Source organism: Acanthaster planci, linkage group LG01, assembly GCF_054643075.1.
Source record: "Acanthaster planci isolate LZ-2023a linkage group LG01, COTS_SCS, whole genome shotgun sequence".
Classification (NCBI taxonomy): Eukaryota; Metazoa; Echinodermata; class Asteroidea; order Valvatida; family Acanthasteridae; genus Acanthaster; species Acanthaster planci.
In genome coordinates this window covers 1,647,931-1,664,095 of record NC_141777.1, presented here as the reverse complement: position 1 = coordinate 1,664,095, position 16,165 = coordinate 1,647,931, and the positions used below count along the sequence as shown (strand labels likewise).

At 40.4% G+C, this 16,165-nt stretch overlaps 1 protein-coding gene across 1 annotated transcript in view; it reads left to right on the top strand.

Annotated features, from left to right (window-relative positions):
• The window catches only part of LOC110977639 (uncharacterized), a 66,741-nt gene extending 50,576 nt beyond the window's left edge, over window positions 1-16,165 (top strand). The window contains exons 54-73 of the mRNA XM_087133548.1: window positions 102-344; window positions 611-859; window positions 1,405-1,647; window positions 2,025-2,270; window positions 2,987-3,223; window positions 3,626-3,868; window positions 4,665-4,907; window positions 5,641-5,898; window positions 6,538-6,783; window positions 7,353-7,595; window positions 7,880-8,128; window positions 8,563-8,669; window positions 9,437-9,668; window positions 10,924-11,037; window positions 11,186-11,305; window positions 11,531-11,658; window positions 12,060-12,279; window positions 12,558-12,633; window positions 13,926-14,286; window positions 14,975-16,165. Of these exons, the coding sequence (XP_086989674.1) occupies window positions 102-344; window positions 611-859; window positions 1,405-1,647; window positions 2,025-2,270; window positions 2,987-3,223; window positions 3,626-3,868; window positions 4,665-4,907; window positions 5,641-5,898; window positions 6,538-6,783; window positions 7,353-7,595; window positions 7,880-8,128; window positions 8,563-8,669; window positions 9,437-9,668; window positions 10,924-11,037; window positions 11,186-11,305; window positions 11,531-11,658; window positions 12,060-12,279; window positions 12,558-12,633; window positions 13,926-14,286; window positions 14,975-15,073 (4,157 nt within the window). The 3' untranslated portion in view covers window positions 15,074-16,165. The remainder of the gene's footprint in view (window positions 1-101; window positions 345-610; window positions 860-1,404; window positions 1,648-2,024; window positions 2,271-2,986; window positions 3,224-3,625; window positions 3,869-4,664; window positions 4,908-5,640; window positions 5,899-6,537; window positions 6,784-7,352; window positions 7,596-7,879; window positions 8,129-8,562; window positions 8,670-9,436; window positions 9,669-10,923; window positions 11,038-11,185; window positions 11,306-11,530; window positions 11,659-12,059; window positions 12,280-12,557; window positions 12,634-13,925; window positions 14,287-14,974) is intronic.

Genomic DNA, 16,165 nt, shown 5'->3' with positions numbered 1-16,165 from the left:
GGACCCATTTGTATTTTCCACATTATATAGACCTAGTTTGTGACAGCCTACCAATAAAGTATCAATATTATCACAACAATTTTCTTTGTGTTACCGAACAGATTCCGAGGCTCCTGTGCTGCTGAACTGTTCCTCCAACATTGACCTGTACCTATATAATGACAGTGCTAATGCAACAGCCAACTGGACTGAACCAATGTTCTCTGACAATTCTGGCGTCTTCATGGTGGATCAGGAGTTTTTTCCTGGAGACCAGTTTCCAGTTGGCGTCAATGAAATTGTGATCAGTGCTACTGATGAGGCAGGCAACATGGTGGCCTGTGTTTTTAATGTCACCGTTATTGGTGAGTTAGGCTGGTTTGATATACAAGATGCACGAACCATCTGTCAATTTGAGTTGAAGGTCACTGTGTTGGCTTGTTTTTCATAGTACAGTAATAAATGCAAAATGTCTGAAGGACTACTTGCAGTTTCTTGAAAATCTGACCTACTGAGAAATTGAGCAACCAATATGGAAAGAAGTAGTTAAGATTTGATAATATTTTTGCATTTTCAAAATGTTGGCAACCACAGAAACTTGTGTCGTGCTTACACGTGTCCCTCCTTTTAGATTTGTCGCCTCCTGTTATAGTCAGTTGCCCAGGCAATATGAGCACCAACACCGATCCCAATAAGCCAACAGCCAATGTGTCATGGCCACTAGCCCAGGTACTTGACAACGTTGAGGTGGCCTCTGTCATTGTGACCCAGGAACCAGGCACTGCCTTTCCTATTGGAACCACCCTGGTGACTTATACTGCTACAGACTCCTCGGGGAACACCGATCAGAACGATTGCAGATTCTACATCTACGTATCAGGTAATCATCATCAATATCTCAGAATATCTCTGCTTGCAGCAAGGCGACCTTTTACTCCAGAGGGTTATTAATGAAATTTCCCCCCCGGAATCTTCTGAACCCCTGACATTTGATATATTCCTTTTACAAATCTATCCACTTTGCATTCTTTCAAAACTTTGATTCTGGTCATGTTAGATAATTTCATTGTAGTTTTCCAGATATATCAGAAGGCAAGTTGTAGTTATCATTATTGGTAAGGGAGTAACCTCGTGTTAATCGTTGTGCAACTCCTGTTGACCACCATATTTCTTTGCTTTGCAACCTTTCCCTCATGTAGTCAGTTTGTGGACTTAGTGCAACTGTTGCAGTATTTTGTTTGGTGATGAAAGAGGTTGATTTAACCTGAGAAACCAGAATAAATTTCTGTCTTATTAGCTTCATGCATATCAGAGTCATATGATAAGTAGTAACATTTATTTAATATTAGTAAGCTTGTTTGGAGCCATGTTGTCTTTTTAAGTAACATCGCCAAATTGTAGTCCCCATCTGCTATGTCTTCACAGATAATGAGGCTCCGATGTTTGTAAATTGTCCCAGTCACATGATGTTTTCTACGGGCGTCGGTGTTGGTGAAGCCACTGTCAGCTGGACAGTTCCAATGGCCACTGACAATGTAAATGTGACCTTCTTTGAAGCATCTCACCGGCCTGGGAACAATTTCTCGCTGGGACCGACAGAAGTGACCTACAGGATTGCTGACAGCGCCGGCAATAATAACACATGCTCTTTTATCATTACAATTAACGGTGAGGAGCGCAGGCTCTAAATTGCCAGGAGAACAAATCACTCAAGCAGTACTCCAGAAAACTCTACTTGACCCATTCATAATTTTTTTGTAACTTGAAAAGGTGACTTGGTTCGACATTAATGCTTTATACAGTAGATTTTCCTCACTGAAGGGGTGTTTGCAGACGAGCCAAACTGTTGTGAAATATCACCTCCTCTACAGTTGATCTTTATTCATTTAACTTTTTCGTGCTTTTTGAGTAGAAAGGTACCTTTTTACTTTAAAGTGCTCTGAAGACTCACTGACTGTAACAAAAATGTTACTTTTCAAAACAATCTAGATTGTCAGACTTGCAAAACATAAATTTGCGAGGCTGTTCTTTTTATCTTTGATTAGATGAAGAGGGTCCTGTCTTTCAAAACTGCCCCGACAATGTCACTGTAGCGACAGATCCAGGAAGTGACATGGCTATTGCCACCTGGAATACACTAGTTGCCATTGACAACAGCGGTGCAGTGATCACGCCAACCAGCAACAGTCGGTCAGGTGATTCATTTGCCATTGGCTCAACAACAGTGTTGTACATCGCTTTGGATCCCAACAATAACATTGGGCGTTGCGAGTTTGAAGTAATAGTCATTGGTGAGTAAACTACCAGTCTCTTGAAGTTCTGTAGTCCAACAGACTACTTCCAGTAAGGCTCATCTATTTTTGCACTGAGCTGAGAGTGTCCGGAGCAAGACTTTCCAGAACAGATTTTACAACATTATTTACATGATGCAGACACTGTTAGTGGCACTTTTAGCTGACTCGATTTTTTTAAGTGTTAGCATCTACTTTTGATCAGGTGGAGTGTACAAAAGCAAACCTTTATAATAACGCTAACGGGGGCTTAACTCTTACAAGAAATTTTGCCTCAGGCACGACACATTAAAATGCATCATTAAAAGGTTTAACCTTGCGGTGATGCTTGTGGGCTAATGTGTAGAAATGTAAGGTATCCTGATGCTTGCATTAAAACAGAAAAGTTGCCTCTAGAAACTTTGCGTCGTTTTCAAATGTAATATTTGACAGGGTTTAAACTGCACCATTTTCAGGTATTATCCGATGATAAATGCAAAGTTCCATTTCTTGGTAGACAGTGAACTCCCTGAGTTCACTAACTGTCCCTCAGACCTGGAAGTGATGTTGATGGGAGGTGAGAATGCAGCATTAGCCGACTGGAATGGTGTTATATCCACTTCCATCTATCTTGTCTGCTTTCCTCATCACACCCTAATCCTCTTCTTTCCTCATATAGTGTTCATCATTGATCTCATTGGCCCCTTCTATTGATCTCTTTCTTGTTCCAACCTCAGCCAGTGACATGCTGATGATAGCCTGCCCAGCCGATTTGACCCTGTTCACTGATCCCAGTGTGAACAGCAGCACGGCATCGTGGCCTGCGCCTGTGTTTAACAGCAGCATTGTGGTGGCGGTCAACTCTTCCCATGCTAACAACAGTCGGTTTGAGGTGGGCCATACTGTGGTTATCTATACCATCACAGGCAAAGACGGAAGGAACGCAAGCTGTGACTTCTTTGTAACTGTCATAGGTATGGACATGAAGGCCCGTGTTCAGTGCACCCTGAACTTGTGGGGGTTCCGGGTTTTGGGTTACTCATTATGTGGTCTTCGGATCGATTCACTTTTCGTTTAAATGTGCACAAATTTGTAGCAATCGTTTAAGTGTTCCAGTTGCTGAAGGTAGCAGTTATTGTTAATCTCTGTTACATGTTAGTGTATGTCTGTCATTATAATTATTGATGGTACTCAAGTTCATAAATCAAAAGTCAGCTCTTACCTCAAAATTTAAAAAGTTATTAAAGCTAAAGTGTAGGTATTCAAAACTGTAAAAAGTTGCATGTTTGTGAAACCATGTCACATGCAGCTTCATATCATTCACACAGCACCTTGGAGGTCAGGGTTAATCGCTGCATTAAACTTCTCTTGTTCAGATAATGAGAGCCCAGTTTTCAGCAGATGTTCCTCCAACGTTGTTAGCTCTGCCTCACCGAGTATGGCCACTGGTACTGCCTTCTGGGTGGCCCCAACAGCCTCAGACAACGTTGGAGTGACCAACCTAACCTCCAACTACGAACCCATGGCTGTCCTGCCCATAGGAAGCACTGTGGTAACCTACATGGCCATTGACGCTGCAGGCAACAGGGCCAACTGCTCATTCAGTGCAATTGTTGTCGGTAATTTCTCAGTTTAAGTAATAAACAGTTAGCTGGATTTTTTTAATCTTAAAAGGTACTTTTTCATGAGAAATTGTATTTTGTATTTTTCCCACTCTGACCTCGAGTACCAGATAGTGTATCTATACCAGTTGTTAATTTCATATCCTAATGCCAGATACTTATTCTAGTTTTAAATGGGTGTCACACCTTGCAGAATTGATCCAGTCATTTTCCTGTAAATATCTGATTTTAGTGTCGAGAAAGCTCTTCAGAGAAGCAGCTGCCTGTTATTGCAAGAATTTATAAAAAAAATCTGAAATTGTCCTACGTCTGGTTCATCTGAATCCGATCATGATTAGATTAGAACTCGTCACTACTGGCCACCTGCAAGCATATCTAGTCCACTAGATGTCTGCAACACTATAAATAGCCATCAGTGATTCGGTTTCATTTAGTATAGAAAAGCCTTGTCAATTCAATTTGATACAAGGCCATAACACCATGTTGCCAGTCCTTTGTGGCAACATATCACAGGCTTTGCAATCTCCCCTTTGTGGGCAAGTCCATGATTTTGTAAGTACTATCTCCCATAAGTGTTTGTGTAGCATTCAAGGACATTCATGGATTTCAGTATTTTCCATTCTACTGTTGGGCATCTGGATGAAGAATACCCCCAAGAATCGTTACAGAACTAGCCTTTGTTATGAGTCGATTTTGTTATTAATGAAAACATGGCATTACGTTTAGGACAATCATTAGACCCTTTCACAGGCTTGGTTTTTACAACACTCTACTGTTTTGGTTCATTTTTCAGATAATGAGGATCCTGTGTTCACGTTTTGCCCTGTCACTTTGGAATTCATGGCTGACGCATTTGGTAACGTCATTGTGCCAACCAGTGGCATGCCAATCGCCACCGATAATGATGGCCCACCGTCTGTATCAACTAATTACAACTTGGCAATGCTCGATGTTGGATCCACAACCCTTGTTGCATTCACCGCCATGGATGACGCTGAAAACATGGCCACTTGCAATGTCAATATCACTGTCATTGGTGAGTGTGACCATGTTTCCCTCTATCGAGGGGACAACGAAACTGACGGCCTTCGACTTTAATGTCTTGATGATGGTCTTATTCAACAACAAATTTGTCTTAGGCACAGTATTATTTTCGCTCCCCCCCTGAAAAACACTGTTTGAAATGTCAAGATATCGCCAACACATCCTTTCAAATGACATCTTTAATTCACCGTTTTGAAACTTAAACCGCAGTTTTGCAGAACAATTTGCTACAACCATGTATACAAGCTCAACTTCCACATTCTAGTTTAAACTTGTATGTGTATGAACTCAGTGGGAAAACTCAAGCATAGGGATGAGTGTAGACGTCACTTGGCGTTGGAAACAGAAATCATCAGATCATGTCTAAATGTCCTTCTGCGTTAAAAGAGAGGAAATCCCTGTGTGTTTATATGCCAACCAACATGGCTGAGGCAGTTGAATCTGTTTTCATAAATGATCTTTGAAATTAACTGAATTTATTCCGGAACTCACTGCCAAGTGAGATTGCAACTTAAAAAATAGTCCATTTTGTGCACTGGTTATCTGTTTAAGTCTATTATATTATACAGAAATCATGGACATAGAATGCACTTTTATTTATTTCTTACGCAGTGTTTAGCCAGTCTAATTTTATTTATCAGATGTCTTAAATTTTTCCTAATTTTCCCATTTTTATTTGGTAACACAGTTCGCATTCTAAAATTCTTTACGATGCAAACCCCTAGCCAATTCAGGAGACTCTCCCCCACTCTTCACATCTTGCCCATCCAACATTGTGGTCAGCACCGTCATGACACAGTCCTACGCTCTGGTGACATGGGCTGTGCCTCAGGCCCAAGATGACCGCAGTACACCTATTGTCATTGAGCAGAGTGGCTATATGCCAGGCAGACAGTTCGCTATTGGAATGTGGATGGTGATATATGTAGCAACGGACTCCATTGGGCAGACAGCATTCTGTGAATTCAACATTACTGTGCTAGGTATTTGACCTAATATTTCATTCTGTATTCTTAATTTAATTTCCGTTTTCTCAGACGTAGCTGTTAACTATTTCAGTTATTATTATGCAATCAGTAATCCTTAAAGAACCTGGAAAGGGAAGATCCTGTGACATTAGTTTTTATGATATTGCCAAACTTTATTTCGTATTCTGACCAAGCTTGGAAGAGTTTTTTCAACATGTCATACGATCATGTTTGGAAAAGTTCAGTCATGAAACAGCTAGCTTAGTTTGAAAAAGTCCAAATTTTAGGATTAAAACAACGGACATAAGTGGGCTCTGTTTTGACAGCTAATTTGCCTGACGTGAATTGTTAACCAACCAACTCCTTATAAGAAGGGGAAACCACGCTAATAGACTAGTTTGTTCTTCCTACAGAAGCAAAAATTAACAGGTATTTGTGAATTAGGCACACTTCACAATAATAGATTTCTGAAATGTTGCCACTGAATTTTATGCTGTAAATGCCCTCATGGCATATCAGCTTGTATTGACAGCTGTAGGTATATTCTTCTGTATTGGTACCATCACAGCATTTTGTCCATAGATTCGCTGGGCCGAATATGTTACAAGGTTTCTGATGAAAGAAAACGTGTGTCTCTTTCTGTTCTTTTCGTAGATCAAGAAGATCCGGTGATTGTAGGGTGCCCTGCAAACATTAATGGGGTCACCATAAATAATGCCCCCATAGTTGTCAGTTGGACTCCGCCCACAGCCTCAGATAATTCAAGGGAGTTCACCTTGCAAGCCAATGATAACCATGCCCCGGGAGAAATGCTGAATGTGGGGATGTATGACGTCATCTACACTGCCACGGATCCCAGCGGAAACACGGCTAATTGCGAATTTCAAATTACCATTGAGAGTATGAAATTCTTCATTTATTTATATTTTTGGCTGCATGTGTGTCTCTGTCGTGTTTTTTGTAACTAGACTTTTGATGATTACTGGCAAATGACAATCAAACAATTCAAAGATCTTTAAATTTTGACAAATGAGAAGTTTTGAAGAGAGAGAACTGTAGCGTTCACTGATTTCTAGGGTGTAAAAATGACATATCACCACCACCACGGATGGAGCGTTTTGGCACATTTCCAATTTTTAACAGGGTGATAGCTGCTAAGGTTGTAGCTCTCATGTTGTGTTTTCTATAAAACAAGAAAGAGACCTGACTTGTTGAACTTTTGCCCCAGGACAGGGACAAAGTGTGTGCAGTAGAAAATTGAGAAATGATTTGGTTGGTCTGGTCGATTTACTTCAGGCTTTATTTTGGCGTGGTATATGGCTTTTGTTTTAGCAAGCAGTGTGTTACGTGGATGTAGACACGTATACATAAAAAACCAGCTGTTGGATGGCCAATCAAATCCCAAACATTGATGGCCTGAAATACAGATGGGTGTCTTCATGTAGCTTTTGTTTGGTTGAAATCTTCAGATGATGCCCCTCCAGAGTTCATCTCTTGCCCCTCCAGCACTGTGGTGCCGACTGATCCTGGTCAGTCCTACGCCACAGTCAGCTTCTCTTATCCAAACCCCACTGATGACCGCAGCAGCCCAATGCTGTTTGGTAGTCACGGTCCTGGCACTCAGTTCCCAATCGGTGACACCACTGTCACCTTCACAGCCTACGACTCGGCCAGTCAGTCTGCCCAGTGTGTCTTTGTCATTACTGTGGAAGGTAAATGTTTTTATCTGAGCCCTAAGATATTTTAACCTCGGATCCTCCTGGAGTGTAGGGCACATTTAAATTGGATGGTTCATTGCTGTTGGCACTATTGCATTGTGCTTGTATGTAATATTAACTGTATCTTAGATAGTGAGGTTTCCACGGTCACAAACAACTCCAAATTTCAAATTTCTGCTTTACTGATTTTGATGATGCAGTCTTCGGATACTGCTGTTTCTTAAACGAAAGATAAACACGAATTTGCATTCTGTTGAGATAATCCTGTTTATTTACAGATCGTGGGGACCCAGTCATTATGGACTGTCCATCTGGCCAAACTGTCTACGTCCTGTCCACCAGTGACGTAGCTGCTGTCTACTGGACGTCACCAACGGCAAACGATACCAATAACTTTACTCTGACATCTAACCGAAATCCGGGCGATGAGTTTGAAACTGGTTCAACTCAAGTCACATATACAGCAACAGACATGTCTGGGAACACAGACACGTGCTCATTCTCCGTGGTCGTGCAAGAAACACTCCGTAAGTTGACCGTTTTATCTTGGCGAGAAATTTTGTTTCATTTGGTAAAAGATTTCCAGGTGATATAAGTTTTATGGTCTGCAGACATTGTGTCAGTGAATCATTAACCAGAATTTAAATCCCCTACAGGATAACTGAATGAAGTTTTACTAATGTTTTCATAAAACATCACATTTTTCCATCAATTTTCAAATAAAAATCTACCCGACGTGCTGTGAAAATTTGTTATTAGATCATCGGCCATTTAGCCAATTCAATTTCAAGTGATAAATTGAAAACAAGATTAGGGGACTTGATATAGATGTGGTAAACTTCAAGTGATGAAAACCTGGGAATGTTCAATATATGTTTGAAACTGAAACAGCTCTGCCTCCCTTCTGTGCGCTGAAATTTGCTGTTAATGACTGTATTATCTTTTTTTGTTTTCTTGACAGCAACATATGAGACCACGGGTAGTGTAGCATTGATAAGGATTGGCTCCATGACCAGCCCATTTATGGCTAACGATGTCCAGACTACACTACCTGGGCTCAGAAGTGATGTTAGTATCAGATAGAGCTCTGAACGGAAAATACCACCTCACCAATGACAAAAAAAGAAATAAAGGAGATGTAGACATCATTTTGAGGCTGTGCTCCCGGTGCACGTGGAAACAGATTAGCAAAATACTCATGACGAGTAGTGGTCTATTATTCTGCTCCAGATGCTCATGGACAAACACCCGGATCGTCAAATAATTTTCTGGGGGGGACATGGATTTCGACAAAAAATAATTTTTGATGATCACAGGAAGAGTTTCAATGTTAAAAAAGTTATTTGTAACAACTCGATATAGTAAAGAATTCCACATAATTTTTGGAAGGTAAACTTTTGAGTCCAATAATTAGAATAAAACAATGTTTAATTGGCCAGTATTTATTACTGGTAAGACCCTCTTTGTGAAAACGAAAATTCAGGTTTTCCTATACATGTATGTCCCTTTGTTCAAGGGTTTTCGAGCTGAAAAGATGTCTGTCGCTTTTCAAAAATGCAAAATTAATTGACCTAGTTATATATGCCTTTCCCGTCAGTGCGTTTTGTACGTGTCCAAGTTGTAGTCGTTTCGGTTTATCTTTGCGAAAATGAAAAATGGAGTTTTGAAGTTGTCTGCCCCTTGCATCATTAATGTAATGACGAAATTGATGATATCTTGCTCATGGAAGTTGATTTTATTTACTATATGCTGCATCTGAGTAAGAAGGATTTGAGTCCCCATAGCTTTCTTTGAGGTGATTTGGAGTTTCAAAATGCCCCTCATTCTTTCATCAGATGGATAGACTTTTCAGGACCAGTTCAGTCAGCGATGACTTTGTCGGCATAACTGTCACCGGCAGCTCGGTTGAAACCAGTGACAAAGCTCTCATAGAGTTTGTTATTTACTTCGCTGGCTCCCCTGCGCCAAATGATACCCAAATATCAGATGCTTTTTATGCTGCTCTTGGACCACTTGAGAACCAGTTTGATACCGGTAACCAGATTGATCCAGGCACATTCATGCTGAGTAAGTACCGTCCAGTTTCTATCAAATAGGAATTACAATTCTTGTGTAAATTTTCACAATTCATATTTTTTCAGATTCTAGGTCTGTCTCAATTGCGAAGTTTTTTTTTCAGTTTTAAAATGTGGATATTAGACGCAGAAAGGAACACTATATTAAAGGTAATAGACGTGTGTTTGACTGGTCTCAAGTATATATAAGACTGGTTGGGCCTTTGGAAGCTGGTTGGTGTTTTATCAGCCATTTAATATAAGCCACCTGATGGGCTGTTGACCAACACAGGAATGGGTAAACTATCTCAGGTTTGTATGATTAGTCCTTCTCTGTCCTTATTTTACAGAACATGCAAAGTTAAAGCAGCCCCGTTCATGAGGTAGTTGTCAACCTGCAGTGTTAAGCTAGAAACACTTTTAATGTCCTCTAATTTCATGCTGGATGGCTGAGCTGGTGAAGTACTGCAAGAATGAGCAGTGCTGTAGCTTGAACCATTTTAATGTCCTCTGATTTCATGCTGGATGGCCGAGCTGGTAAAGTACTGCCAGAAAGAGCAGTGCTGTAGCTTGAACCATTTTAATGTCCTCTGATTTCACGCTGGATGACTGAGCTGGTGAAGTACTGCAAGAATGAGCAGTGCTGTAGCTTGAACCATTTTAATGTCCTCTGATTTCATGCTGGATGGCTGAGCTGGTGAAGTACTGCAAGAATGAGCAGTGCTGTAGCTTGAACCATTTTAATGTCCTCTGATTTCATGCTGGATGGCTGAGCTGGTGAAGTACTGCAAGAATGAGCAGTGCTGTAGCTAGAACCATTTTATTAATGTCCTCTGATTTCATGCTGAATGGCTGAGCTGGCGTATAACTGCAAGAATGAGCAGTGCTGGTATACAGGCTAACCATATACCTGTAGATGTGAACAGTCTGTGGTGCAATATTGCTGGATGATATCATTATAAACCAAGAATCGCCATACTGTTTTTGCACACTTTGTTACGTTCAATGTATAACACGTACAGCAGATTCTTTTTAGATAAGATAACGATAAAAATGGACAGGAAGTGACTGGTTTTGACTGAAAAAAGTCTTAAATACCAAAAAAGGGCCAAAGTATTATCTAAGCCTTTGTTTTTAATCAAAACTGCCATTTTAATGCAAGAAAAGTTATATCAGCTAACAAGCTTCATTTTCAACCCAAGTGCTGAATGATGGTTTATGACTCCGGAATTATTTTAGTATATTCTCACTTTTATTTACTGCATCAGGTTTGACCACATGTCAGCAGACGTCTTGTCAGAATGGAGGCAGTTGTGTCCCGCAAGAAAACTCCTTCGTTTGCATGTGTACGTTATTCTGGACAGGAGACTACTGTGAAACAGGTATGCATAATCCTTGGTGTCAATAGCTAGTCAGCGTTGTTAAGTTTTGATTATTGAGGGCACACACGAGGGAGGCAATGTAGACTGGCAAAATTTGCTGTGCCAGGTTTCTTTCCTAATCAAAATCCTTAAATTATCGCATTGCTAGACATCAATGAATGTGTGGAGAACAACCCGTGTGCTGCTGACCGCATCTGTATCAACTTGCAAGGAAGCTACTTGTGTGGATGTCAAGCCGGCTTCTTTCTTGTTGGAGACACCTGCCTAGGTGAGCATGTGCTTGATGGCCAAGTGTCATGCAATAAACAATTGTCTAATTGTGATCTGTTCTCAAAGATCTGACCTTCTGGAGTGATTTTCCTATCAATGATGCCATTGGATATTTGTACGATTCTGCTGTTAAATCCCTCAGTCTCTCTTTGCATCAGTAGAATGGATCTCCTCCGTCGGATATTCATTTGCCAATGATTTTCCACCGTAATTTATTATTCAGCCACATCGGAATTCAGTGGGTCATTTGCCATCACGCGCATTGGTAGTTCAGAGGCTATATTTACCCGGGATCTTGAAGACCCAACATCGGACCAGTACCAGAGAATAGCTGGAGATGTCATCGGTGTGGTAAGGCAGAGAGTTGTGCCTTGTTTTTATTTCTTCCACAGTGGACGGAAAATGATATTATTGAGTTTAAGTCGTAATTTTCTAAAACGTCTGCTCAGAAAATATCAGAGAATCAGAATAAAATTTTCGCATGTAGCGAAAACGAAAGCCATTTCTTTACTGCACATGGCTTGTCTTTACCAAACACTTCCCTCTAGGAATATCAAAAGTATAATAATGTAAAAATATAAACAATATAGAAAATTTGTATCCTGAAATCATTCCCTCAGAAATCAGGAACCACCTAACAATGAGTTAGAAGTCCACATTTTCTGGGCTTTTCACTGGCCCCTTCCACTAAATGATATACACTATATGACTTCATCCTTCCAATAATTTACTTGTATTTTTCTCCACCGTAGCTGGACAGTATCTTTGCAGACGAGAGCTCCTACATCGAATCTCATGTTGTTAGCATGTCCAGTGGTAGTATCAGGGTCCAATACGTCCTTGTCTTCACTGAGGACACCAACGTGACCGAAGATGTGGTTACCAACCAAATGAGAGCGAGTATTGCTGCAGACGGCGAGATTGCAAGCAGCACCCTCTATATCAGACTGTCGTCCCTGTCTGTTGCTAGGCGTAAGTCACATTGTGTTAGATCATAGTCATAGCGTGTCCATATTGTGAATTTCACAGGTTAAGAGAGAGTAATGGAGGGCGGGACCTTTTCTTTGCAATGTAAACAGGTAGGAGAAATTATGATGATCCCGATTCCATCTCAAACCCAGGTGAGAACAATCTCACTACTTCCCCTCCATTTATTTCCAGATAAATTCTGAAACGGATTTTCACGCAGCGGAAAAATCTACCTATACCATGGAGGAAATTCACTGAATGTCTTTTCTTTGATGTTCTAGATGTATGTCCAGCTGGTTATTGTAAGAATGGCGGCACCTGTTCACCAGATCCTGTGACATATGAGAGCACGTGCATGTAAGGCTGTGGGTTTTATATTGTTGAGCATTGATGAGGAAGGAAGGGCAAAGTTAGATTTGGTTGGGTTTTGGTAGAATAAATTTGGCAAATGACATTGCCTTGGACGTTTGCTTAATTCGAATTTGTATTCGTATGTTGAGCCCAAACTGGTTGGCAGTTTTCTTTTGGTTTCCGTAGGGTACGTTCAAGCGAGCTACTCGTTAACACTAGTATACTCCTTCAGTGTGTTTGCGCAGTTACACTTGTTAACACAAGTAGGATGTGTGTCCATTACACTCGAGTGCAGGAGTGTACTCTCCCTATAGCGAGACTATGCTCGCCCTAACCTTTGGGTCGTACTCCAGCCATTCGAGTGCTTAGGAGTATACTCGTGCTAACACGACTAGCTGGCTCGAATGCACACATTTGGTTTCCATTGGGTGTCCATTTGGTTTTCATTGGGTGTTCATTTTACGGTGGCTGATCTCCGCCAGTACGCTTTTTTATTTTATGGCGTAATAACGCACTATTTTAAGCTCTAATAACGCCCTATTGTGGCATTATAACGCCCTATTACGATGTAATAACGCTCTACGGCGTCCATGCAATAACACATGTGGCTCTGCTTATGGCGCCTAGTATTTGTAGTTACTGTGGCCATCCTTGGACAGTTCGAATCTTGCAAGGTATGTGATAAAAGCACCTTTGTCTGCAGGGAGCAGAACGCTATTACGCCCCAATTGGGCATTGTAATGCCATGATAGGGTGTTATTACACCTTAAAATAGGGCGTTATAACGCTATACTAGGGTGTTATTACGTTTTATAATAGGGCGTTATATCGACTTAATAGGGCATTATTACGCCTAAAATTAGGGTGTTATTAAGCCCTAAATTAGGGCGTTACTATGCCCTATACGGCATAAACTAGGGCGTCATAACGCCGTATTAGGGCGTTATAATGCCGTAAAATAAAAAGTGTATTCCTGGTGGAGATCTGCCACCGTACAATTTGGTTTCCACTGAGTGTCCTTTGGTTTCCATTAGGTGTCCATTTGGTTACCATAGGGTGTCCATCTGGTGTCCATTGGGTGTCCATTTGGCTCCCATTAGGTGTCCAGTTAGTTGAACAAGGGCTTTGGCTGATTTTTTAGATAGCAGTAGCATTTTGGTTTGGATGAATTTTGGATACTAAGCTTAGGCAAGCCTTTAGTTTGATAAGTCACCCGACATAAATGACATGAAGTCTGAGATGCATGTAGAGATGTACCCTGGCTACAGGCAATGTCTCACCTTTTTATTCCAATGTAGATGTGAGAGTGTGTACTCTGGCAGCCGCTGTGAGATTCACAATGCTTGGTCACCATTGGTCATTGCCATGGTAACGGTTGCCGGGATACTCCTCCTGATCCTGGTTGGTGTGTTCATCTCCTGCTGCATCTTCTTCCACAAACACCTAGAGGAGACGAAGGGGCCCAAGCACGCAGGTGATGTGGAGGGACGGGACTCATTTCTCAAAGTGTCTCAGCCTGTGCTTCCCTGGAGATCCTCGTCACCCTCCACTGATGAGCCACCCCATCACCCTAGAGGTAGTCATGTCTCCACAAGCTTTGCCTTGCAGTCCACCCGTTTGGATGCTGGTGCTGGTTGCTACAGACGCAGTAGAGATGATGTAAGTAGAAAAGTTTTAGAATAAAGTTTGCGTTCAGAGGGATAAATTATAACCTCAGTGAAAAATTGGCAGATATATATGATCCACTTCGAGTCAAAAAGCCACTTTTCAGAATCTCGGTGTCAGCTTGCATTACAAAGAGCAACCACATGTCTTTGTTCAGATGTCCGACTTGTTTTGGGCATCCTGAGGAAACTTTATCGGTGAAAAACGTTGACATTTTCTATTGATTTCCATTATACAAGATTCTTTAAAGGGCTGTTACTCAAAAGTGGCTTTCATGACTTGTGACTCATTTTCATAGTGCGGGCCACTACTCATTTAAATCCGTACCTTAAAAGTTTGGGATTAACATAAAAACCATTGCATCAGTTAACAAGCAATGGTATTGCTGCACTTTGCAGTTTCTATTTCCTTTTGTTGATTCTTTTTGTTGTTTTGTTCCACACGTCTGGTGCTGCAACTGTTTTCAGCAGCTAGTTCTGTGCAGCACATAAAAAAATTTGATCGAAAGCGTTGATATCCACTTCAAAATTTGGTCACTGGTTACGTAAAATTCCCCGCCTTGTACATACACAGCTACGTTAACAAGTTGTTGAATCTGCTAACACAAGATTAGAACACAGCATAAGTACAAGCAGCCTAGAGGGATGATTGCATTTACATTTGTCATTCATTACACCTTCAGGTTCCAAATGGCCAACAATCCTCCATGTTCATCAGACCTTACGTAGTAACGGGCCAAGAAGCTGCCATGAGTTCAACCACGGTCCTGAATAACTTGTAGATGAAACCAACCTTTTTAATATTCATGATGATTTGATGTCTGATATTATTGTCAAGATATGCTCATGGGGGCTGTAGCTGAACAAAATTCATTCTAGCACAAATGTTTGACCATTTTTCAGAGTTTTGATTTTAACTATGCTAAATTTGAGTCAAATCCAACTTGACTTCACTTTGATTACAAAAGTACAGAACAAGTTGATTTATTGCTTAAATCTTACAATGGTTTCGAACATGTCAAAAAATAACTTAGCATTCCATTCATTTCATTAGCACTCAAAAGTATTTTAACATTCGTCTTCCGTCAGTTTCTAGCAATGTAGATGAAGCCAGCTTTTTGACACATGCTAAAACGTGTCAGTTAACTTATTTTGTATTCGAAAAGGTATCCCTGGCATTACTCCATGTCTCTAAACATTTGTTTGAACTGTCCTGGCAGCATTTTGAGTAGATGTGTTTTAATTGTTAACGTTAATGATTTCTGGTTGAGTATGTTTAATATCTGAGATGTAAAACTAATTTCTAACAGAATTTTGCTTTAATACTGTCTCTCTAAAGGACATAGCTGAAGTTCACTTTCTTTGATGTTGTTTTTTAGAACTCTTGGTAGAGTCCTCCAAGCTGAGGCATTTTGATATCGATAACTTCTAATAAGTTAGGGTTTACATTTGGTGATAAGTAATAGATGTTGGGATAACGCCATCTAGACATGTAAACCGAAAAAGTATCTCCGAAATGTTGTGCAGAGACGAACGTTTTGTTGTTTTATTTTGTTTTGTTTGTCTGTTTTAGGATAACATATTTTTAATTACTATCAAACTCTTCACATTGTATTCCACATATCCTGCTCGCTAAATGGTTTGTATATATGAATTGTTTTATAGGTTATTGAGCTAACAAAGGTGTATGCTTCAGATCATCATCATGGAAGTTTAAGAATGTATAAAAACACTTGAAAACTAAAATCAAATTCAAAGCACATAATTTGATTTAGTTTTTGAATTTTTGAAATAAGAAAATGAAGAAGGAAAGCTTCAACCTTGTTTAGAAATGAAAGAAATAAAAGGGGATAATACGCATTGCAATACCTAAA